At 37.1% G+C, this 23,346-nt stretch overlaps 2 protein-coding genes across 6 annotated transcripts in view; both read right to left on the reverse strand.

Annotated features, from left to right (window-relative positions):
- The window catches only part of pfkfb4b (6-phosphofructo-2-kinase/fructose-2,6-biphosphatase 4b), a 514,755-nt gene that overhangs the window by 210,449 nt on the left and 280,960 nt on the right, over positions 1-23,346 (reverse strand). The window lies entirely within an intron of this gene.
- The window catches only part of col7a1 (collagen, type VII, alpha 1), a 127,376-nt gene that overhangs the window by 15,445 nt on the left and 88,585 nt on the right, over positions 1-23,346 (reverse strand). For 3 of the 5 annotated variants that reach the window (XR_015493959.1, XM_087257677.1, XM_087257675.1), the window contains exons 71-107: positions 22,651-22,686; positions 22,535-22,570; positions 22,416-22,454; positions 22,295-22,330; positions 22,081-22,200; positions 21,641-21,850; positions 21,470-21,505; positions 21,320-21,364; positions 20,197-20,310; positions 20,025-20,096; positions 19,901-19,945; positions 18,166-18,201; positions 16,555-16,590; positions 16,436-16,480; positions 16,316-16,348; positions 16,127-16,189; positions 15,725-15,760; positions 13,280-13,360; positions 13,056-13,124; positions 12,909-12,944; positions 10,615-10,674; positions 10,020-10,064; positions 9,909-9,944; positions 9,712-9,807; positions 9,404-9,529; positions 9,146-9,217; positions 9,009-9,044; positions 6,650-6,709; positions 6,516-6,560; positions 6,114-6,149; positions 4,807-4,842; positions 4,457-4,513; positions 4,134-4,205; positions 1,096-1,167; positions 958-993; positions 762-842; positions 44-97 (exon numbers count right to left, since the gene is read on the reverse strand). Coding sequence is in view for 3 of the 5 variants with exons in the window: in XM_087257677.1 (XP_087113803.1) it covers positions 44-97; positions 762-842; positions 958-993; positions 1,096-1,167; positions 4,134-4,205; positions 4,457-4,513; positions 4,807-4,842; positions 6,114-6,149; positions 6,516-6,560; positions 6,650-6,709; positions 9,009-9,044; positions 9,146-9,217; positions 9,404-9,529; positions 9,712-9,807; positions 9,909-9,944; positions 10,020-10,064; positions 10,615-10,674; positions 12,909-12,944; positions 13,056-13,124; positions 13,280-13,360; positions 15,725-15,760; positions 16,127-16,189; positions 16,316-16,348; positions 16,436-16,480; positions 16,555-16,590; positions 18,166-18,201; positions 19,901-19,945; positions 20,025-20,096; positions 20,197-20,310; positions 21,320-21,364; positions 21,470-21,505; positions 21,641-21,850; positions 22,081-22,200; positions 22,295-22,330; positions 22,416-22,454; positions 22,535-22,570; positions 22,651-22,686 (2,244 nt within the window). In the remaining 2 variants the exon portion in view is untranslated. Of the gene's footprint in view, positions 1-43; positions 98-761; positions 843-957; positions 994-1,095; positions 1,168-4,133; positions 4,206-4,456; positions 4,514-4,806; positions 4,843-6,113; positions 6,150-6,515; positions 6,561-6,649; positions 6,710-9,008; positions 9,045-9,145; positions 9,218-9,403; positions 9,530-9,711; positions 9,808-9,908; positions 9,945-10,019; positions 10,065-10,614; positions 10,675-12,908; positions 12,945-13,055; positions 13,125-13,279; positions 13,361-15,724; positions 15,761-16,126; positions 16,190-16,315; positions 16,349-16,435; positions 16,481-16,554; positions 16,591-18,165; positions 18,202-18,526; positions 18,563-19,900; positions 19,946-20,024; positions 20,097-20,196; positions 20,311-21,319; positions 21,365-21,469; positions 21,506-21,640; positions 21,851-22,080; positions 22,201-22,294; positions 22,331-22,415; positions 22,455-22,534; positions 22,571-22,650; positions 22,687-23,346 lie in introns of all 5 variants that reach the window. The other 2 variants (XR_015493960.1, XM_087257676.1) reach the window with 1 other exon arrangement.

Genomic DNA, 23,346 nt, shown 5'->3' on the forward strand with positions numbered 1-23,346 from the left:
CAGACACAACACAAACTTTCCTCAAGCTCTCCATGTTACTCACCTTGTCTCCCTTTTGTCCGCTTGGTCCACAAACCCCCTTGGAGCCTCGTTCCCCCTGTAAGCCATTAAAGCTCAGTCAAACTGTCAATCACTCATTGTGACAGTGAGTAACAACGCCAGAAAAAGAAACGCTCTCTGGGAGGGACTATTTAGGAAGAATAAAGCACCATTCATGTGTCAGTCATACACACGAGCGCACAAACCCTTCAATTACTGTCTTTCTCATTACTGACAACAGATAGAGGTCTGTCAGGGATGTTGAACCCAGATAAAAGTTCTTATCTGCTATGTAAGTGCGTTCATGTTGCCTCTGGCAGAAGGGCAGCTAGTACTGTCTGCAGCGGCCCATGAATCCCTGAGAGGAATGATTCATACGCGGGAGTCTTTCATGTGCCTCGCTGCACTCGACAAATCAATTTCTCTACACATACGCAGACACACACACACATACGCACTTGCACACACAAAAACTTTAATTCGGTGGCTCTAAGGTACATAAGCAGATGAATGTCAGATACAATGGCCTGGAATCCAGACTGTGGCAGAATTATAAGCAGTGTGATCATCTGGTCTGAAGGGCTCATCAAGGTTACCGATAGAGCTTGCAAGAGTCAGTTTGAGTTTTAATCAAAGAGACAACCATTAAAACGCGCACACACACACACACACACACACACACACACACACACACACACACACACACACACACACACACACACCTTGAGGCCTCGCAATCCTATGAGCCCAACTTCTCCCTTCTCTCCTCTCATGCCAGGCAGGCCATCTTTACCAGGTGTTCCCTGTAGAGGACAGATAAAAAAAAATAAGATTCAGTCATGGGGAAACGGCTGAGTCTGGGGACTGCATGTGCCAGTCATGCGCTGACGTTATAGGCTGCTAAATATGAATACGCACTGCTTCTCCTGGGACACCTGGCTGCCCTGCTTCCCCCTGTAAATGATAAGCAAACATCCGATTAGTGTGAAATTCAGACGCAGGCATGCTCGAATGTATTCATGTATATGCATGTGTCGAGGAGAGTTTTTATTTCACCTTCTGGCCACCAGGGCCGCGTGCTCCTTGGAAGCCGGTTGAACCTCTTTCTCCCTGCTCTCCTCTTAGACCCTACCAACATGAGAGAAGAATCAAGAATGAGATCTGTTTAATAGCTGCTGTTTATCTATATTTCTGCATAACAGCAAGTAGACAAAATTAAGAATAAATGAAGTCATCTGCTTTTTAGACGTTTCTGATTGAAGCGATTGATGCAATCTCACATGAAAATTTGTAACATACTTTAACATACTCGAATATTCATCGTCAGATTCTTCCAAGTCCACACTTGGAAGAAAAAATGAATGATACAGTTCTACGATTGTACTGTAGAGTCTGTAATTATGGAATTTTAGTAGACCAGCTATAGAAACACGTAAAAATAAGCAAGTTTTGAATTGGCAACATTTAAAAAAATGCATCAATGTTTAAATTATAAGCTAACTAAGCTAATTCTATAAAATTGTAACATTTGGTTTAGAGTAAGTGTTTGCTTCCAATAATTTTAATCTGTATTTTCCTGAGTATTAAAGGTGCAGTAGGTGATTGTCTTCAGAAACATGTTTTGTGTGCTGGTAGAAAGTCTCTTCACAGTCGAATATTACTGATTAAAGTAAATGATCTAAATGTGTTTATATGTACTTTTATATTCTGGGTAAGGCATAAAACTAAAAAAATGTTCATCCAATTAAATATTGTCGGGTCGACATCTCCCGTAATTCCGATAAGTAGCTCATACTGTCTGTCAGCAAATGCAGATTTGGGCCTTTGCGCATTCACGCAGATCGGCCACATGTGTGAGCACACGTGCACATGAGACAATCACAGACGCGGTGAAATCAAATGCTGAATTGAAACTTTTAAAAAATCTTGGAGTTACTATTTGCTCACTGAAGGAAGGACAACACCATGGATAAAGTATTACGTTTAGACAGGTAATGTTCTGTTTTAAAACTTTTTTAGTCAGGCTAAGCTTGTGTTAGATTGTGTTGAGTTATGAATGTCTTATTTGCACAGATGCATTTATCAGCCACTGAAATCTCCCAGTGAAAGTTTGATGTGACTATTTTCAGTTTTATAAGGTCCTTTAACAGCATCAATGATGTAGATTTGTATTTCGTTTAACAACAAAACATCAGTAAATAGCGCTATTCCGTCTAACCTGCTTCATTAAGCTGAAGTTGCTTTTATATTCAAATTAGTTTATTTCTAATTAATGACAGCCTTCCTACATTGTTTACCATGCTACTCCGAATTTTCGCTCTGAAATGGCATTTCTTACTGGTGAATGACATGAACAAGTAAGTTGTCTGCTGTTGTGATGTGCTGCGCGAGTTCGCCATTTCAGGAGGCGTGGCTTTGAATTTCAGTCCCTCCCCGCTATCCAAAGATAATATGCTAAGCGGTTAGCATTTAGGCAGATCACCCACTGCACCTTTAAGCTGTTTAATTGCCCCTATACCATACCTGTCAACCCTCCCGTTTTTTCTGGGATTCTCCTGTATTCTATACCGATATCATCCCATAAAGGTATTTTCCCGTATTTCTCCTGTATTTTCAATCTTTCTCTGAAGGGTGGCAATAAACATTAAAAAGTCAATCCACCATAAACGTAACCTTTACTGCCGAACCAACCCTTGCTCTTAAATGTGAGTCTGTTCTGTGCTTTCGCTTTATTTGGGAATAAAAACACTTTGAAATAAAAATAAAAACGTCTGGATTCCCTTTCCTTTTCATTACAGGTTCCGTTGCCCCTTCTATGAAACCCTCAAAACAGTAATGTAGCGGTGCGTGACTGTTAGCTGACACGCTCCAAGGTGATAAATAGATGCCGTTTGGATTCTGTACACGTGACGTGAAGCAGAATGAATGTCTGGGTTTTGGGTGTGTGTTTGAACAGACATATACACATAATAATAATAATAATAATAATAATAACATCAAAAGATGTCAATCTTGGTGGTTTTTTTAACACAACTAATTTTGTCCTAAATGAGCATAAAAAGTTAGGAAAGCAATCGAAAAATACAAATAAAGAAAATTCATTTGTTGCTCTGTAATCATAATGTGCAAGTTATACAGTGAAGAAAAGATTAATGACATTTGATTTGAGGTATGCCCTATACCCTCATTCCCTATTTCCTACATTGGTCAACTAATATAATACACAGGAAGGAAATGTTTGCAAGATTTCAGATTGTGTTTATCTGTGCCTTGTTTGGTTGCTTATTATCTTCCATATATACTGATCCCTGTGTCCTGACATCCTTGGCTAAATCTTTTGTATATCGACATTAGGGGTGTAACTGTACAGTGAAGTCAGGGTTCAGTACCTACCTCGGTTTTGGAGTCATGGTTCAGTACGTGTACGATACAACAGTAATAATAATAATAATAATAATAATATATAATATTAATAATTCTGTTTATTTTGAACAAGCAGAAGTGTTTTGTCACAATCAGCTACAGAACTGAAAAGCTACTTGTAATGAAAAAGTACAAAAATAAATTCAATGAATGAAGTACAAAATAAACAGAATAATAAAAAATAAAAATGAATAATTAGACTGCGTATTAAACTTTCAAAGGTTGAGTGAAACATTCAGCTAACAACAGAAAAACACTGTATCCCTTCTAGCAACAATCAGTGTTTTCAGAGGTGTTCGTTGTGAATGACTGTTAAGTTGTTGCACTGCTGAGGATTTTTTCTGTCTATTAGCAGTGACGCACATCTGGACTGCCTGTATTTACTGTGGGAACATGTGAACAGAACTATCACCCCTGGACTGTTACGGTTCAGGATGAATACATGTACCGTTATACCCCTAATCTACACCACTGGATTACTTTTTTGCTTTTTTTGTTTGTTTAATAAACAAAAATCTGCTACACATATTTTCTAATCTTCTCTTTCATGTCGGCCCTGCCACAAGTGTTCTGTCTGAATAGAAAAAAACAACTAAAAACTAATATTAACATTAATACATTTATATTTACCATTTTTAAATACATTATAAATAGATGATAAAAATTCTTGCCTGTTCTCCTGGTGGTCCTTCCTGTCCCTTTGCACCCTTTTCACCTTGTCCGCCTTTAGGTCCTCGCTCACCCTGAGCAGAGCAGCAATCAATATAACTGATTAGATCAGATCGACCCAAAAGATCTGCCTTTATCCTGTTGGTTACTGACTTGTTAACAGTCTATAGATCCTGAGGTAGGCAAGCATGAATTTTTTATGACCACTTCTCATAGGCAAGAGTCCCTTCAGGAACCTAACCTTCATTATTGGACTTTAATCTTTCATAAAGTGACCTAAAGTGGTTAAACACCTGAGACAGCTCCATCAAAAAATCTGACTTACGGTTTCTCCTTTCACTCCTTTCTCTCCTGGAGGCCCTCCCACCAGCTGCGTTTCTCCCTTGAAGATTCAAAATCAAATACAGAGAGATAAAACCCATCAATTATGTACAAATAAGATCAGAATATATATCCAATATGCAAAATGACCCCCTGAGGATTATGTAAGACCTCTCTGTATTGCATTAATGTCATAATCACCATTGATGTGGTTTATTTTGCAATAATGGCCAAAGAACTGCCTGCTTATTATACAGCTACATGTCAACAAATGCACAAGTGTAGCATATTACTCAAAAATAATCAAGTAATAAATAATCGCATTTATGCATATTAAATGTACATTAAAATTACCTTTTCTCCTTTAATTCCCGAAGGACCTTGCTCACCCTGTGAAGAATTGGTATACTGAATATTATACCTTATTTTCTCTAACATAACATTATTTATATATATATATATATATATATATATATATATATATATATATATATATATATATATATATATATATATATATATATATAGCATAATACAGATAAATTGGATGGTTGGATGTAAATATATAAATGTGGGTGGAAGAATGAATGGATAGATAGATAGATAGATAGATAGATAGATAGATAGATAGATAGATAGATAGATAGATAGATAGATAGATAGATAGATAGATAGATAGATAGATAGATAGACAGATATGAATGGATGGATGAATAGATGGATAAATATATAGATAGGTACTGTATATAAATATGAATGGATGGATGGATGGATGGATGGATAAATATATAGATAGGTACTGTATATAAATATGAATGGATGGATGGATAAATATATAGATAGGTACTGTATATAAATATGAATGGATGAATAGACGGACGGATGCATGGATTAATGGATGGATGGATGGATGGATGGATGGAACGATGGATGGATGGGTTGGTGGATGGATGGATGGACGGACAGATGGACAGAAAGACAGAAAGGTGGATGGATGGATGGATGGATAGACAGATAAATGGATGTATAATATATAAATATGAATGGATAGATGGATAAATTTATAGATAGGTACTGTATATAAATATGGATTGATGGATGGATTGATGGATGGATGGATGGATGGATGGATGGATGGATGGATGGATGGATGGACAGAAGAACAGAAAGATGGATAGATGGATAGATAGATAGATAGATAGATAGATAGATAGATAGATAGATAGATAGATAGATAGATAGATAGATAGATAGATAGATAGATAGATAGATAGATAGATAGACATGAATGGATAGAAAGATAGATATGAATGGATGGATGGAAACATAGATAAATGGATGTATATATAAATATGAATGGATGGATGGATGGACAGACGGACAGATAAACAGAAAGACAGAAAGATGGATAGATAGATAGATAGATAGATAGATAGATAGATAGATAGATAGATAGATAGATAGATAGATAGATAGATAGATAGATAGATAGATAGATAGATAGATAGATAGATAGATAGATAGACTGACAGACAGACAGACAGACAGACAGACAGACAGACGGATGGATGGATGAAAGGATGGGTAGATAGATAAAGATATATTCAGAATGTGTGTGTTAAAAAGACATATTGGAGCAGCAGACGAGAGGATTTACACACCTTATCTCCTCTGTTCCCTTTGCTTCCAGGAGGACCCTGTCAATGGGACAGACAGATGAGTGGAGGAGAAATCTTATTTGCCTGAACATTTGTATGCATTTGTTGATGGCAGACGTGCAGCGCTGCAAGAGGCCTTGACTCATAATGCTTTTGAAATTGCAGCGAGTGGGAGACGAACGCATCATAGCCCTGAATATAAAATGTGACGAATACAGTGTGTTCGTACAGCTCTCCCTGCATCAGCCTAGATCTAGATGAGGGCTCAGATCAATGACACCCATCAAGAGAGACTGACTGTTTCTGCCTGACTGGCATCAATATGTACAGCAAACAGGATGTGGTGGGGTAAAAAATAATGACTGAATGCCGAATGTTGCGAACAGGAAGGAAGAGTATATTTACAGTAGTGCCTCTCTCTCCATCTGCTCCAGCCCGACCTTCTTCTCCCTACCAAAATCAGACACAAACAAAACATCATCACAGTCTGACATGCATACAAGCGAATTAACATAAGTTACAGAAGAGGTGGGCATTACACGAGGTCCTGGGTCTCCCCGCTCCCCTCTTTGACCTGGCACTCCAACACCAATTTCACCCTGAATGTGGAGGAAAATGAGAAAGAAGAAGGGTAATGACTTCATTTTGTCCGATAGAATCTCATAAAAGTGGCTCTGACTGACAGAGACAAGCTGGTTATGGAGTTTTAGCTTTTGCGATGGCCTGCTTTCTTCATTCTAAAATAAAAAGCTCATATCCAATGCGGCCTAAAGGTCGGAGAGCACTTTTGTAAAATCATAGTATTTTTAATTTCTTACTGTAACACTTACTTAAACACCTATCATACACCAGGCGCAATAAGATGCAGGACATGTTTGACACGATTTGTTGCTTTTTTTAGACCAGCGCAACCCCTTTTTTAATGTTTTGTGCCATGTTGTTTAGATAGCAAATCAATTTGCACCACTTTGTAGACTCATGTGTGTGCTGGTCTAAAAAGGAGGTGTGTTAATGTACATTGTTGACCGTTGCTATTTTAAGGAACTGAAATAGACTGCGCCACTGACCAACTAAAAGCAAATCTAAAGAGGATGATGTACAGAGAATGTACAGCAATATACAAACTCAGTTTTTGACCAAACTTTGTTACATTTATTCGTTTGCTGGAAATCGGAACAGAATATAGAAATAGTTTTGAAACAAATCTTTGCGCTTAACAAACAAAATTAAATATGTAGGCTAATGGATATCTTCAGTGGAGTGAAATGTAGTGAGATGATGCATGAAAGTTAAGGAGTAAAGAGTAAAAGTAAAGTAAAGAGGCTGAATTGAGGAGATTCGTTCTTTATCCTCACTCGCACTGCTCATGGTTTGTTAACTGCTTTCTGGCTTGTAAAGCTTTGAGTTTTTACACTTACAAGGTCCGACATGTAAATAGCAAATGCACCATGGCTTGAAGCACCTGAATCTTAAAGGCGATAGGAGATGAGACTCTGATTGTTTTAATGCACGTTATGCTAAAACACACCCATAACTAGGGCTAGACGGAATCTATTGACATTTTTTGGTATTTTTGTGGAGAATTTTGTAAAAATCTGTGGATTTATGCGGAATGATTTTGTGAGCATTGTGGCTAAACTTTTATTTAATGTCTCCAAAGCAAATCTAATTAGATCTACTAAATTGGTAAGCAAAGCAAATCTCAAATGATATATCTACTGAAACACTTTACAAACTGTATTGTAAATAAATCATTTAAACATTTTCATATTAGTCAATAATATTTCTGAAATGAATATAAAAACTGAATAAATATACATTTACACACATTTACATAAGTAAATACATAGACTCAATGATGGGCTAAAAATCTGCAGATTTCTGCATGCACAGATTCCATGTGGGTCTACCCATTACTCAATAAAAAATTAGCACAACCCTGTTAGAGCATGCGCTGGGGCGCAAAGTGTATTTTTCCGTCCTTAAAATAGCAAAAGTGGATTCGGACACGCCCTTAATGCTTTTGCGCCATGCACTTTAGACTTTGCCCCAGATCGTTAAAATAGAGCCCTAAATGTAATTATCATATCAATTGATAGGTAAAAAAAAAGGCAAGTGAACTGAATCACTGCCTCTGCAAATTCATATTTTGCTCTAGTGATAATATGCATTTGGGCTGAGACACACTCCATAAATTGTTACCAGAATCAGTGGGGAAAATCATCATGAACCAAATAAGAAAAAAAACTATCATGACCCGATTAGACAGAACCAAGTGAAGGTCATCAATAAATAAACATTTGTCAAAGCAAAATGTGAGTAAAAATTGCAAAGACCAAAATTAAGCTCCTTTATAATCCAAAATATGTGTTTCCAATTGAATAGTGTCATTTTGTTAATTTACATATAAATTAACAACAGCTCATGATTCTGTATTTTTGGCAGCTCAAAGTGGTTCGGTTTGCAGAAAATGCTGCTACACACAAACTCCATCTCTGAAAGGGCTGCGAATTTGGGTCAGTTACTGAATGACGTGCGTTTGAAAATGCAACATTACATGTGCCAACCATCTGTTAATGAGAACTCTATGTTGCCAGCAAACTAGATGTTTAAAATTACCATGCAGTTAATAAAAGTTCTAGTTTAACGGTTCAAAACCAAGAAATGAAGACGAGCATGTTTAATTTCATCTATTTCATTTCATCAACTGTTAAATTACCTACATTGGTTCATCATTGCTTTATCATGTCTCCCATATTTTTCTGTCATAATGGGTACTGTAAGCTCCCTTTTCATCTGCATGACATCAGCTGCTAAATTTTTGACAGTGCTTCTGAATTTTTTAAATTAAAAAGAAAAATTGTAGGCTAGAAGCTCTGCAAGCCACACATGACATACCTTATCACCCTTAAGTCCTGGAAGGCCTGCAGCACCCTAATATGAAGATAAGGACATCGCTGTTATACTTGCTCTAAGAAAAAACTGTATTTAAATGCCTACACACACTATTTAATTTGAACCTGTCAGTGACTTACAGTGGGTCCAGGTGGTCCAGCATCTCCTGGTGTTCCTGGATTTCCTGTTTTGCCTATAATTCCGTTAAGACCCTTAAACAGAATAAAAAGCACCACCAGAATTACTCATCATCAATCAATCATTAGATGCAGCAGAGGGACACAACAAAAAATTAGGAAATGTGTTTAATGTTACTGAATACATGAAGTAATAGTCTACCTAAACGTATGTCATTTTTAGTCTAGATTTGTTTTTGTGTCTGCAGTGACTCTACTAACCCTTTCTCCTGGTAGTCCAGGGGGTCCTGGCTGACCTGCTTCCCCTCTCTGTCCTGCCAGTCCTGGCGTCCCATCTAATCCACGTGGCCCAGGAGGGCCCGGAGGACCTGGTAAGCCAGGGTCACCCTGGAACCAATTAAAAACATTTACTTTAATAAGCAGGCTAGATTTTTGACAGTTTCTGTGGCTGACTATACTGTAGTTATCATTTAGCTTATCACCTAAACAATGTGGAATGAGTTGATTGGTTTAAAAGGTTTCTTAGCAACAGTTTTAAAAACATCTCTAAAATAAAATGAATCAATAACCTTCAAGCCAATGGGTCCCGGCTGTCCTGGAGGACCAGTCATCCCCACTCCAGCCTCTCCTTTGACCCCTTTGGGTCCCGGGGGTCCTCTCACTCCCTGAACAATAAAGAGTCTTTTAATGATGCATGTATTATAGAGGAGATGAAAGTGATTGTGGTGCTGGCAGTTCTGCCTCTGAAGTCAATGCAGGTACTCACATTCTCCCCAGGATCTCCAGGATCTCCCGCAGCACCCTGTGAGTAAATAACACTTTAAATTCCATTTCTTCACAGTCTGCATTGGCACTTTCTTATATTATCACCACTCACTCTTTCTCCTTTGATCCCTGCTGGCCCCTTGTCTCCTTTTGGGCCCTAAAAAGCAAAGCAGCCGCATTAGTATGTGTATGAAATGTTAATTCAGAATCACTTCTACAAATTACCTTTAAGGATATTTCACCCAAAAAATGACAATTCTGTCATCATCATTTATTTTCCTTCCACTTTTTCCAAACCTACTAGTCTAATTCTTCTGTTGTACAAAAAAAAGAATATATTTTGAAGAATGTTGGAAACCGGCAGCCATTGACATCCATAGTACTTTTTGTTTCTACAATAAAAGATAATGGCTACCGGTTTCCATCATTCTTCAGAATATCTTCGTTTGTGTTCAGCAGAAGAAAGAAACTCATAAATGATTGGAATCACTTGAGGTTCAATAAATAGTGAGCTAAATTTACATTTTAGGGTGACATTTCCATTTAATTACAACGGATAACAAATTACAAAATATGACCACAAACTAAGGGGCCATGCATTAAATAAAATGCAGATTAACACATATAAACCTTATAAACAGTGTATCACTCATAAAAGTATTATTACTTACAAACTAAAAGAACTGATGAAAATGAGTGAAACTCACCTGTAATCCAGGAAGGCCACTTTCTCCAGGGGTACCTGGCAATGTCTGACCAGGCGGACCCTTAAACAATCAGCCATTACATGAGTTAATGATGTGGTATATTCATGTCAGAAATAACAAATCTATAGGCCATTATCTATAATTTATATCCTGCCACAGTGTAGATAAGCCTACCGCTTCCCTCAGGAGAACTGGTAAAGAACCAGATGGATGAGTGCACTGACTGCATGTGTGCTTCTGTTTATACTGTTCATGTTTTTTCAGGTCATTCTGCACACCTCGTACATCTTTTTCAGATACTATAAAGATTCATCACAGGTGAAACTGTGGATGGCATCTTCTGACAGATTAGTTACTCCTGGAAGTGTTTGGCTGTACAGGGAAGGCAGGTGATGGATTTTGCCTATAGCATTTAATGTGCAATAGGCCAGAGTAATTTACCTCCCTGTTCCTGTCCTGTCATAATTCCGTCAAAAAATGTAGTCAATATATAAATATATATGGAGCACAACGGTGCCGATACCTAAATAAACTCACACACAATAAGACACAATTACAGAGTATTTGTGTCAGAGATGGCAGAGTGCTGAAAAAGAGGGTCATAAAGTTTGCACATAAAGTTTATTCACTAAAACTGATGTTTTTGAGTATTAAACTATACCTACTCTACCTACCTAAGGCAAATGAAAAAATAAATAAATATTAATGGGATAATTGGATGAACAAATGAATGAAATATTGTCAATAACTTATTAATCTAACAATGCCTGAGAATGTGATATACTGGAATTTAACTAAATTATTCAATCAAACAGAATTTACTAAAATGCCTTTAAGAAACAAAATATGGTCAGATCAACTTGAATGGTAGCTATGTACACAATATATGAATATGTAATCTGATGTGCTGTTTTAAAATGCAATAAACCAGCTTTTCGGAGCCAGATCAGTCTCAAAAATATTTACAAAATACAATTCTTAAAATTCACATTTACAAAATCCAATTTGTAAATCAAAACACAACTCATACATACATCACACGATTTGTGAATTCATAGGTAAAAATTATGAATATTTTTTGCCAAATTAATTGGATATGTGTATTTAAGAATTGTATTTTAAATTTTCACAAATTGTATTTGTGTATTTATGTATCTCGTTTTGAATTTACAAATTATATTTGTGTATTTATGAATCGAGTTTGAATTTACGAATTGGATTTGTGTATTTATGAATTGCCTTTGGAATTTACAAATTGGATCTGTGCATTTATGTATCGCGTTGTAATTTTTACGAATTTGATTTGTATATTTATGACTTGCGTTTTGAATATACGAACTGGATTTGTGCATTTATGAATTGCATTTTGACTTTATGAATTTAATTTGTGTATTTATGACTTGTGTTTCGAATTTACGAAGTGGATTTGTGTATTTATGACTTGTGTTTTGAATTTACTAATTGGATTTGTGTATTTATGACTTGCATTTTGAAAATACGAACTGGATTTGTGCATTTAAGAATTGCATTTTGACTTTATGAATTTGATTTGTGTATTTATGACTTGTGTTTTGAAATTTTTTTAATGGATTTGTGTATTTATAAATCGCGTTTTGAATTTACTAATTGGATTTGTGTATTTATGATTTGCGTTTTTAAAATTTTTTATTGGATTTGTGTATTCATAAAATGCATTTGGAATTTACGAGTTGGATTTTTATATTTGTGAATCGCATTTTAAATTTACTAATTAGATTTGTATATTTATGAATTGCATTTTGAATTTACAAATTGGATTTGTGTATTAACAAATTGTGTTTTAAACTTACAACTAGTTTTTTGTAAATGTGAATTGTGCTATCCATGTATACATTTTATTTTGTAAATGTATTATTTTTTGAGACTGATCTGGCTCCATAGCTTCTGTTGATTTGTTTTAAAAGTGAACACAAAAACCAAGTACTTTTTACTATGAAAAACAAACCTGAGGATCAAGGAAAGCATTTTTTCCCCATGGCAGTCACAAAGCATTAGCTTAAAGTCAGACAAAACTTAACCTTTCTGCTTGGATTGAACAAATAAAAGTCATCACTTGTCCGAGGTTTACTTTAATACTTTGTGCTGCTGCTCGGTTGGTATTTGAGTGTGACAACACTGAGAGAAGATCTGCTGAAGCGCTCACGTACATGCGCTCTAACATTATGTTTGCCTCAAATGAGATTATCTGTCAGGCAGGTGAGACAGGTTGATCTGCACACAGTGTTCGCTATGATGTAACCATGGCAACAACTCACCATCTCACCCTTCATTCCAGGGGGTCCGGTGACAGACTGCACAGCACAGTAGAAAAATAAATGGAGATAAATTGAACAGGTTGGAAATAAAAGACAAAGCCTCAATCAAACTACATATTACGTTCAAACTCAAACATGCAGATATACCTTTCCTGGAGGACCGCTGTCTCCTTGCTCTCCTTTAAGTCCTTGGGGACCGACCGGTCCTGCAATACCCTGAATAAAGTGACAGAAAAATAATAACAACAGAGAAAGAGTGGTTAAGTAGGGAAGATAAGAAAGGAGAGAAAAAACACGAAAAACAGTTGTAGAGGATTATTAAATGAATGCACGTATCTCTTTGTAAACATCAAGGGCATCTAAGCACTCACCTGTTTACCATTTAAGCCTGGCAGGCCATCTTTACCCGGAGCACCGTCTCTTCCTGGGACCCCAGGCTTGCCCCCCTCTCCCTGTTTATCAAATCATGTTAAAGAGATAACCTCATTACTGTAACAAGTGCCAGGCCTCAGTCACATTACATAAGCAAACAAATTCATTATTACCAGTCACAAACAACAAACTATTCAAATTAATTCAATAAAATGCAGTGTATAAAATAGATTTTTGTCTGTGTTAAAGGGATAGTTCACCCAAAACTGGAAGTTCTGTCATTATTTACTCACTATTTACTTGATCCAAACCTGTTAGACTTTCTTTCTTCCATTGAACACACAAGAAGATACTGAAAGTAGCTGGAAACCACTGACTTATTTCTTATCTGTTTTATAGTATGGAAGTCAGTGGGTACAGGTTTATAGCTTCTTTTAATCCATCTTCTTGGTAAAAAGTAGGGGTGTCAAAATTAATTGTTTCTTTAGTGCACCGTGATGCAGATGTGGACAATTCAGTATCAGTTCATTCATTGATTATCACCGGTTTTAACATACTGACGTCCTTGATCTCAGAAGCGCTATGTCACAGTAGAATACTATTCGAACAAGGCGAGGGCGAGTAATTAAAATGCTCCAACTACCTAAAAAGCAGACAACTGTGCACTATTAAGCGAATGCAAGTTTGCTGGACTAAAGTGATACTTGTGGATCCTGACACGAGTGTGTCTGTAGATTGAGTTTTCTCCACGATGTTTGTTACAGATCAGCTGTGATTATTACGTGCATATAGACTGTTAACGCACATTCTTCAATGTCCACCTCACTCATCGGGCAACAGTATTGTCAGTTTTAGAGCCAATCGCAGCCTTTTCTGTTAAGCGCTGATTAAATGCTCAACAATGCTCAAAAAGCAAGCTGAATAATATTTACATTAGTTCATTTACTATAAATGCTCATGTTGTCTTCTGTGATTTTATTTGAGTTTTGCTTGAAACATTCAAAAAGGTTTCCTTTGAGCAGATAAAATTAAAGGTACAGATTATATTTCTGAGTGCTTGTGTTAAAGGACAAAATTGGATTACAAATACTATAGTATAAATATAAATATGTTTGAAAATTTTAGTTCAAGAATCTTGTTGTGTAGAAAAAATGATAAATGTATGTGGAAATCATTGTCAATGCACCAAGATATCGAATTGAACCGAATTGATGACATGATAATCGTAAACTGAACCGAACAGTGAGAGGTGTTCAGTGTAGTGTAGGTTCACACCCCTAGTAAATAGTCAGTAAATTTAGATTTTTGTGTTACCCAATCCCTTTAATGCATAAAACCTGCATATAAATAAACAGAATACCTTGAAACTTTCATTGTTTAGGGAATTGGTTAGAAGGTATATGCAGCAATCCTAAAGATAATTTCAAAACCTTTTTAAAGACCTTATCAGAATATTTTAAGACCTCATCACCACTTCAAGTTCTACTCAGTATAAGTAAAACATTTAACTTTATAAACAGTTGTTAATAAAAAGTTTTAGTTAAATAAATCAATGAAGCACAACCATGTAACAGAACTCAGATAAGATCAGAAGACACAAAGCTTGAAAGAATAAATTACGTGGTTGTTTTCAGTGACAGGCTTCAGCCACTGTTTAAACATTGCCACTGTTTACCAGGAGTACGCAAACATACATTTTCCGCCTGTTTTGCTCTATGGTTTTGCTACATGTTGAGTGCGTCACATCACCTTTCCGAGTCTTTCGCAAATTACGTGACATCACCCAGACAGATGAGCTTAGCCTGACGCGCCCTGGCCCGAACCAATTACGTGGATCGAGCATGCCGTTGTTAATATTAGGAGGAAAATAAATATACATATTTTGGAGTTAAAAGTTTTGGACAACGCTTGAACAAAAAATACCTCGTAAAATAAAGACTTTTCAATACCTTTTAAGGGCCTTAATTTTCTCATAATTGATTTATCAACTTTTAATACATTTTTTAAGACCCTGCGAACATCCCTACAGACGTCTATGGAATGCCCTGTTTTTCAAAAGTCTATGTAGGCAGAACATTTTTTAAATAAAAATAAGTCTGAGTATTGCCAACCACCTCAAAATAAAACACATATCCATGCAATATATACACCACAATCACATAACTGGATTGAGCCTGAAACTGCTTGACCGAGAGCAAATGTATTCGTTTGAGAGTGAACTGTGAGTTCAACCTCAGAGAAGCATTAGTGACTGAACGGCTATATTGTTGTTCAAATCTAAAGTCAAGTGCTCTCCCACAGCGGACACTTGTCATTTGTTGCATGGACCCGCAATCAAGCTTTGCCTCACTTTCACCATTATGCCAATTACTTGAAGAGGTAAAATTGTCATTTCGCAAATTCTCTGTAATACATTAGCTTGTCTGGTATGTTTATTTACTCACCACTTGTCCTGGAAGCCCTTGAGGTCCTTGTGGTCCCTGCAAACATTAAAAAACGCTACAATTCATGCCTACCCAGACAAATATAAATCATCAGTATCTATGAAAACAATATGTCTACGTTAAACCCACCGGAACAACAACGGTATACTAATATTTATGTGCTATCTGCTGAAACAGGCCTTCTGGACTTGAGGAATAAAAACACTGTAATTTTGCTTTCTGAACAAGGGCAAACTAAACACTACAAGCACCAAGGATAAATAAAACACAGACAGATGAACTGAGCGAGTGAAGAGGCTCTAAGCTGAAGCTGCAGATACTGTCTAATGACCTCTACGGAGAGACGGAGGTCAAAAGCATCTGAGCTGTTGGAATGAGTCCAATATTGCGTTTTGATCTTACTATGGCTCCTGGAGTGCCTGCAGGTCCAGGTAAACCTCTGTTGCCCTGAGGTCCAGGAGGGCCCTTGAAAAATGAAGAGAAAAGATTGAAGAGTGAGTAAACTCTAGTTATGTAACTCCGAAAACACATTGCTTTGTATCAAACCGCCTGAAGGAAAGCATTCTATCGCTACTCAGTTGGAAAACTTACTTGAACTCCAATGCCTGGTTCTCCATGGTCACCCTAAACAAGAAAATGTGCACATATACATGCGTTGTTATTTATAATTACAAAGTTCACGACAATCAGATCAAATTATGCAGCATTAACCTTCACGCCAGGAGGCCCCGGGGGTCCATTTCCACCCATCGGACCCTGAAAAATCGAAGCAAAGGTTAGAAATACTATATTTAATTTGCTTTTGTACATGAATGTGCATATATACATACAGTTGGTCCTCTTATTCCTGGTTCTCCTGGATTCCCCTGTGCAGAATACATATTTAATATGAACAAGGTGCTGATACAAATATAGAGAACACACTCACACACACACACACACACACAGACACACACACATATATACACCCATGCACACATAAACAGCACACACAAGCTCTAAATGGACAGACATACTGTACTATATTCTTTAGACTAGGCATGAGACGATAACCGTTTTCTACCCTATATTTTCTGCTCCTACAGTATATGTTATATATTTTTTTTTTTTCAGGACAGCAGTATCTCCAGCAAAAAAAGAGATATCCAAAGATGCTGTTTTAAATTGTAAAGAAATCAGTGTTTTTGAAACTAATGAAGACAGCAGAAGTCAATGAAGTCATTTAAATAGTTTATCCTGATATGTTTACTGTTTTAAATATTTAAAATGTTTCTCAAAAAAACAATATTGTTTAAAAAATATATGTTTTTCACCTAGACATTTAAAACGAATATATTTTAGAAGAGTAATCACAATACTGTGAAACCGTGATATTTTTATCCAAGGTTATCATACCGTCGGAATCATATACCGTCCCATGCCTACTTTTGACTGCACAAACACAGGACACACATCAGCCATATACACACTGCAAACATTTGGTTGTGCCTTTTAAGTAATTTTTTGTGCTTAACCCTATTCTGTATACATAATTTAGAAATTTACTGAATTAACAACCAAACAAACTCCCCTCAAAAATGAACAACTAGTGTTAAGGATACAAAAGCCACACATAAAAACACAGTGACTTTCATAAAGCAAGCACATTATTAACTCCAGAAACTGGATTGCTCACATTAATTTAGGGTATTATCTCCTGTATTTAGGGTGGCATGGTGACACAGTGAGTATCACAAGTAGGTAGCTGGTTCGAACCCTGGCTGGATCACTTGGCATTTCTGTGTGGAGTTTGTATGTTCTCCCGTGTTCATGTGGGTTTTCTCCGGGTGCTTCGTTTTCCTCCAAAGTCCAAAGACATGAGCTATAGGTGATTTGGGTAGACTAAATTGTCCGTAGTGTATGTGTGTATGTCCTGGTTCTCCAGGGCTTAAACTTGCAGTGTGTATATGGCCATAAATTACTTTTCAAAAGTTTAAGAGCATAAGATTTTTCAAAGGTCTCTTTAAGGTTAAAACCAAGGCAATGTTTAATTTGTTAAGTAATATTTAATTAATGTTCAACAATAAAAACTGTAATATTATTTATAACCATTGCAATATAAAATTGCTACTTTATATATAATACGTTTTGAAATGTCATTTATTTGTGTGATAGTTAAACTGTCATTTTTGAAAATGTGATTTGAGTTCTTATGAAGTAAACTTACTAGTTAAATCCCAATAATGCTTTAAAAAAATCTTACAAACTTTTGAATGGTAGTAAATAAAAACACAAACATTCACACTGTTCAAAGACACACATTAAACATGTATATTAGACAATGTAAATTTCCACTCACACAAGTACAACACAAAGAAGCACACACAAACAAACTACACAGACAAGGACGCCCCCCTTCCCATTATAAGCAAAGCAGCCTATCTCAGCCACAGAGAACCTACCGGTCTGCCCAGCACTCCTGGGAACCCAGGCAAGCCCTAAAGAGAGGGGAAGGAAAAAATGGAGGGACAGGAAGTGTAGAGAGAGCAGAGGTGTGATGGTCCAAATGTCGAGTGGAGTGGAATCAGAAAATGAAGAAAGTGGGATTATGAAAAGGAGTGGTGGAGGAAGAGAGGAGACAGAGTGGTTAGCGGATAGAAGCAGTGCTGCATTTGTTACTTCTGTGTGGTTCATCTATGTAGCCTCAGGCAAAGAAAGTCAGCTAGTGCTCACAGCAAGGCCTAGTACTCGCAGCAAATCCCCAGGATTTTCCTACAAAGGCAAGCCCAAGAGAGGCTGCCACGTTGGGATGCTGTTACTCACAGATAGGCCTGGCGGACCGGCCGGTCCCTTCAAACCCTGCTCCAGAGGAGAATAAATAAAGGTGTGAGTGAGAGCTGAAGCTCTCCTCTTCCCCACTAACTCTCTTTTCCTTTTTTCCAATCAATAAGTGGTAGAACGTGTTCACACTGTATGGCTACTAAAAGCAAACTAACCACAAAATAACCACCGGACCCTTAAATAAGAGCAGACGAATTGCAGAACTCACCATTCTCTGGTCATCTTACCTAAACTTGAACCTTAAACTTACCTTACATAAAAACAAGGCTGTTAAATCATAGAAACACATCAAGCACCATCTGTAAGTGGAAATGCCTGTGCAAATGATGCTCCTGTGCACGTGCTATGATGGGGATGGTTAATAGGGTGTTCTAATCAGTTAATTTGGTGGTTACTTACTGGCCTAAGTTAAAAAAGCAATTCAAAATACTGTGATATGCTGGTTCACGGTTATGTGTTCAGTAAAAAATACAGACTGTGGAATTTATTTAAACAGAAATATTCTGTAGATTGAATTTATGAAGGTAAAATGTTAAAAACAGTAGATTACTGGTAACCACAGCTGCTGGTATTTTCCTTAAAATCAAGAAAATAAAACGTTTTTTGTGTCACCATTGTGTAGGATAGTAGCGTCTGTGTTCAAGTCCAAGATGAACTGAGCGTATGTGAAGTTGTGCTGCATCTTCTTTTGTTTAAATGTAACTGTGTAGTTACTAATGCAGTCAAAATCTGTTTGTTAATTGCAATCACACATGAACACATTAATGCATCTAATGACTTTACATTTTTGTGCACTAAACTATGATTTTGTGAACTGAACATTGTATCACTTCATGAAATATGGTTATTTTCCGTAAATTTAAACAGTTCTATAAAACCTACGTATTTTCTACGGAAAAATTTAGGTATTTTTCCGTAAATTTAACAGATATTTTACACTATAAGAGTTTGCTAATTTACCTGCTCTCAGTTAACTCTATTAAAAGTGTTATTTTATTACTTTTATAGTGGTTCCCATATAAACTCTAAGGGGGTGTTAATTTTAACTCCAAGGTAGTTAAATATACTACCTAAAAATTGCAGTGTAGTGTCCTTCCTTTAGTGTCATTGTGCATCAGCCAAATATCATCCTTGCACTTTAATAATTATAAAAATAACAAAAGCTTTTTCCACAAGTCGACAAGTCAAATTATCTACAAATGGTGTGGAAAAAGAAAAAAATAATAATGCTTTTTGATGCTTACCTTGGCAGATATCTCAGAACAACATCAAATACAGTGTTAATTAGATATAAAGTAATTTTAAAAATGTAAACTAAAACAGGAAGATAATAGCTAAAAGGAATTTGTTTCTCACCGGCTTCCCATCTTGTCCTGGTTTTCCTGACTCTCCTTGACTTCCCTAAGATTAGAAAACAACAGTGTGATTGCAAATTAAATAACAGAGACTAAGTTCTTTTGTCAGTTAAGGGTATACTCACTGGGGAGCCATCTTTTCCTCTTTCTCCGCTTGCTCCTTTGTCTCCTTTCTCCCCACGAGCACCTGTGTAGCCCTGAGAGGGGAGCATATCACAAATCAGACTGTCAACTAAGGTCAAGCACCTAGATAACATGCTGCTATACATATAAATGTTTCAGAAACTCCAGCCTCACCCGCTCTCCAGGAGATCCTTGAGGTCCTACTGCACCTGGCTCTCCTCGGACACCTGCAGGGCCTGGCAGACCCCTTGGACCAGGCAAACCACTCTGAACGGAAGCAGAATCTCCCTTGGGGGGAAAATTTCAAAAGCATACTTACTAATTTTCTTTTTTTTTAAAGTTTATTTTTGAGCTTTTTGCATTTTATAAAACTACAACACAATATAGAAGAAAAACAATACAATACAATAATAATACAATATATAAAAACACTAAACTGTGACAGAACAACTAAACAACAGAACACAGATGGACAAATGGACATGAAAGCAAAATATAATTTAGCTGGTCATGTAATGTATAAATCCAAGTAATTATGAAGTAAAATTGTTCCTATAATACCACAAGAAATGCATTATCCTTGGGCACACTATTAAGAACATTATAGATTATGAATAGTAAACATCAATTTCACTCAATCTTTAATTACTATGTTATTGACAGGGGTCATTGGTTATGCTTGCATTTCTTCCAATGCATTAAGGTGTTTAAATATCTGTCCCCATGTTTTGTCAAATATCTTTAATTTATCATTATTGATATATCTCAACCTCTCCAAAGCAAGCACGTTTACGAGATCTCTAACTTACATACCAAATTTAGGTACATATTCAATTTTTTCCACATTCCCAAAATGACCCTTTTGGCAATGACAATAGCAAACAGCATAGCTTGTCTTTCATATTTATTAAACATCTCTAAGTAACTTCAAAAACAGCTATAAATTGACATGGCTAGAGATGTTTTTGAAAGGCTTCAGAAAAACATATAAATATATTTTCCCAAAATTCTTGTAATTTAGGACACAACCATATCAAGTAGGTTAGGGATCCTTCTGCTGTTTTACACCTGTTACAGAGTGGAGATACCTGAGGAAAAATCTTATGCAGTTTCTCCTCAGATAAGTATAATCCATGCAGGGTTTTAAATTGAATTAAATGATGTCTTACGTTAATTGAGCATGCATGCATATTCTCAAGGCTTTCTTCCCTACTCTCATACTTACTCATTTTTAATAAACAAAATTGAAAACTACAAATTGTATACTATTGTGTACAAAAATTACAATGTGAAATACCTTTGGCCCTGGAGGCCCCCCTAAGCCGGGTAATCCTGCTGGACCCTTAAAACATGAAAATTAAAAACAGTTACGTTTATTTCTTCATTAGGCTAGATTACTTTCATTCACATGTATTCGCTTTGCATGAATGACAGCAATGATACTTACAGCTGGTCCTTTGTCACCTCTCTCCCCTTTATCTCCCTGCAACAAAGACAATCAATAATCTCATTTCTATATTATCTTCATATCATGATTTTTTCAATCAGCTATTTATCTTCAAAAACATGTATAAAAAAAGATACAGTGACAAAATCCTAATGCATTTTTATTTGTTACCTTCTCCCCAGGTCTGCCAGCTTCTCCAAGTTCACCGGCTCTTCCAGGTACTCCTGGTATTCCAGGCTTTCCAGGTTCACCTGCTTGTCCTGGCGGACCCTCAGGACCCCTCTCTCCAATTGCCCTGCCTGTAGGACCTTGTGGACCAGCAGGTCCTTTCTCACCCTGCTCTCCTTTCATACCTCGCTCACCTGGAAGACCCCGTGCACCCTGTAAAGCAAATACATAATTGAAAAACAAGTATGGTGTTTAAAAATAAGACATTTAAATGACAATAATTCATTGGGGAAAAAAACTGTAAGTTGTTGGTTGATTCAGCACCATGGACAGCACCAATGGCTTTGTGGCATTATTTTCATTGCAAAAAGCCCTGTAACACAGCACTCATCCAGCTACTGAATACCAGACACCACTCAATCACACAAGAACATAAAACTCACATCTGCTCCTGAAGGGCCTCTAGGTCCCACTTCTCCTTTTTCGCCCTTTTTTCCCGACAGTTCACTCATCCTTGACATCAGAACGCTTTTTTCATCAACTAATTGTTTCAGTTCTCTGACCTACAGTAAAATCAAAAATCAAATTGAAGTATAGGAGAGAGACTTGTGTATATATGCAAACAAACTATGTCAATCTTGATAAACTTTTCAGTACCTCAATGCCAAAATCTGACAGAGCTCTTTTCACATCCTGTAACAAAACATGGGAAAAACAACATTAGTCATCCTGCCAGTCAATGCATGTGCTATTCTGCATGTTTGAGCATTTTGCTAACCGCTGAAGTTCCTGGTTTGCCATCCTCTCCTGGATCACCCTGGCAATCAAAAGAGTTCAATTATTATAGTCTGCTCTAAGAGCCCTGAGCACTTAAATACACGTAAAAAATAAACTCACCACATCTCCTTTCAAGCCTGGCAGACCTCGCTCACCCTACAATCATCACATTATGACAACTTGCGTCATGATATATAAAAAGCACAAACTGATTTGCACACACAAGATAAACTTACTCTTGCTCCACCAGCTCCTGGAACTCCAGGTATTCCCTAATTGAAAAAACACAATCAAATACAATATACTGCATTTATTTTGTAGTTTTCCATTTAAATAAAGTGATGCTTTTTTTAAAAACTAAATAATATATGGCAAAAAGACATATGGCTCTATTTTAATGATCTAGGCGCAAAGTCTAAAGCGAATGGCGCAAAAGCATTAAGAATGTGTTCACTTTTGCTATTTTAAGGATAGAAAATATCAACCCAAGCTCATTCTGGAAACGTAGCCCCGCGGACGTTTCTGGAGACCGCGATTTACGTGGCCGGAGGTACGTAAAGGCCGCGTTTGGTTTTTTTCGAGTGAATGCTGCGGGGCGGTGTGGCGCCGCTCCGCCCCTCCTCTTCGCGCTCGCCGGCCGACGGCTCGCCTCCAAGTGGAGGGCTTTCCCGACGCAATCAGTTTGTCCGCCTAGCTCACAGCGTTGCGTTGGCGGAGCGGAGGCCCCGGAGGAGGAGGACGAGCCGGAGCCGGAGCCGGAGCCGGCCGCAGTGGACGACGACCGGGATCGAGTCCGGGGAACGGCGGGTTCCGGAAATCAGGTAAGACGAAAAACGGAATCCGGAAAATAAGGGCGAGAATGCGGCGGGATCTGAAAACGCGGTCGAAATCGAAGACAGGGACTTTTGCTTTTTTTTTTTTTTTCAATCCGG

This window comes from Danio rerio, chromosome 6 (genome assembly GCF_052040795.2).
Source record: "Danio rerio strain M-AB ecotype USA chromosome 6, GRCz13ab, whole genome shotgun sequence".
Classification (NCBI taxonomy): domain Eukaryota; kingdom Metazoa; phylum Chordata; class Actinopteri; order Cypriniformes; family Danionidae; genus Danio; species Danio rerio.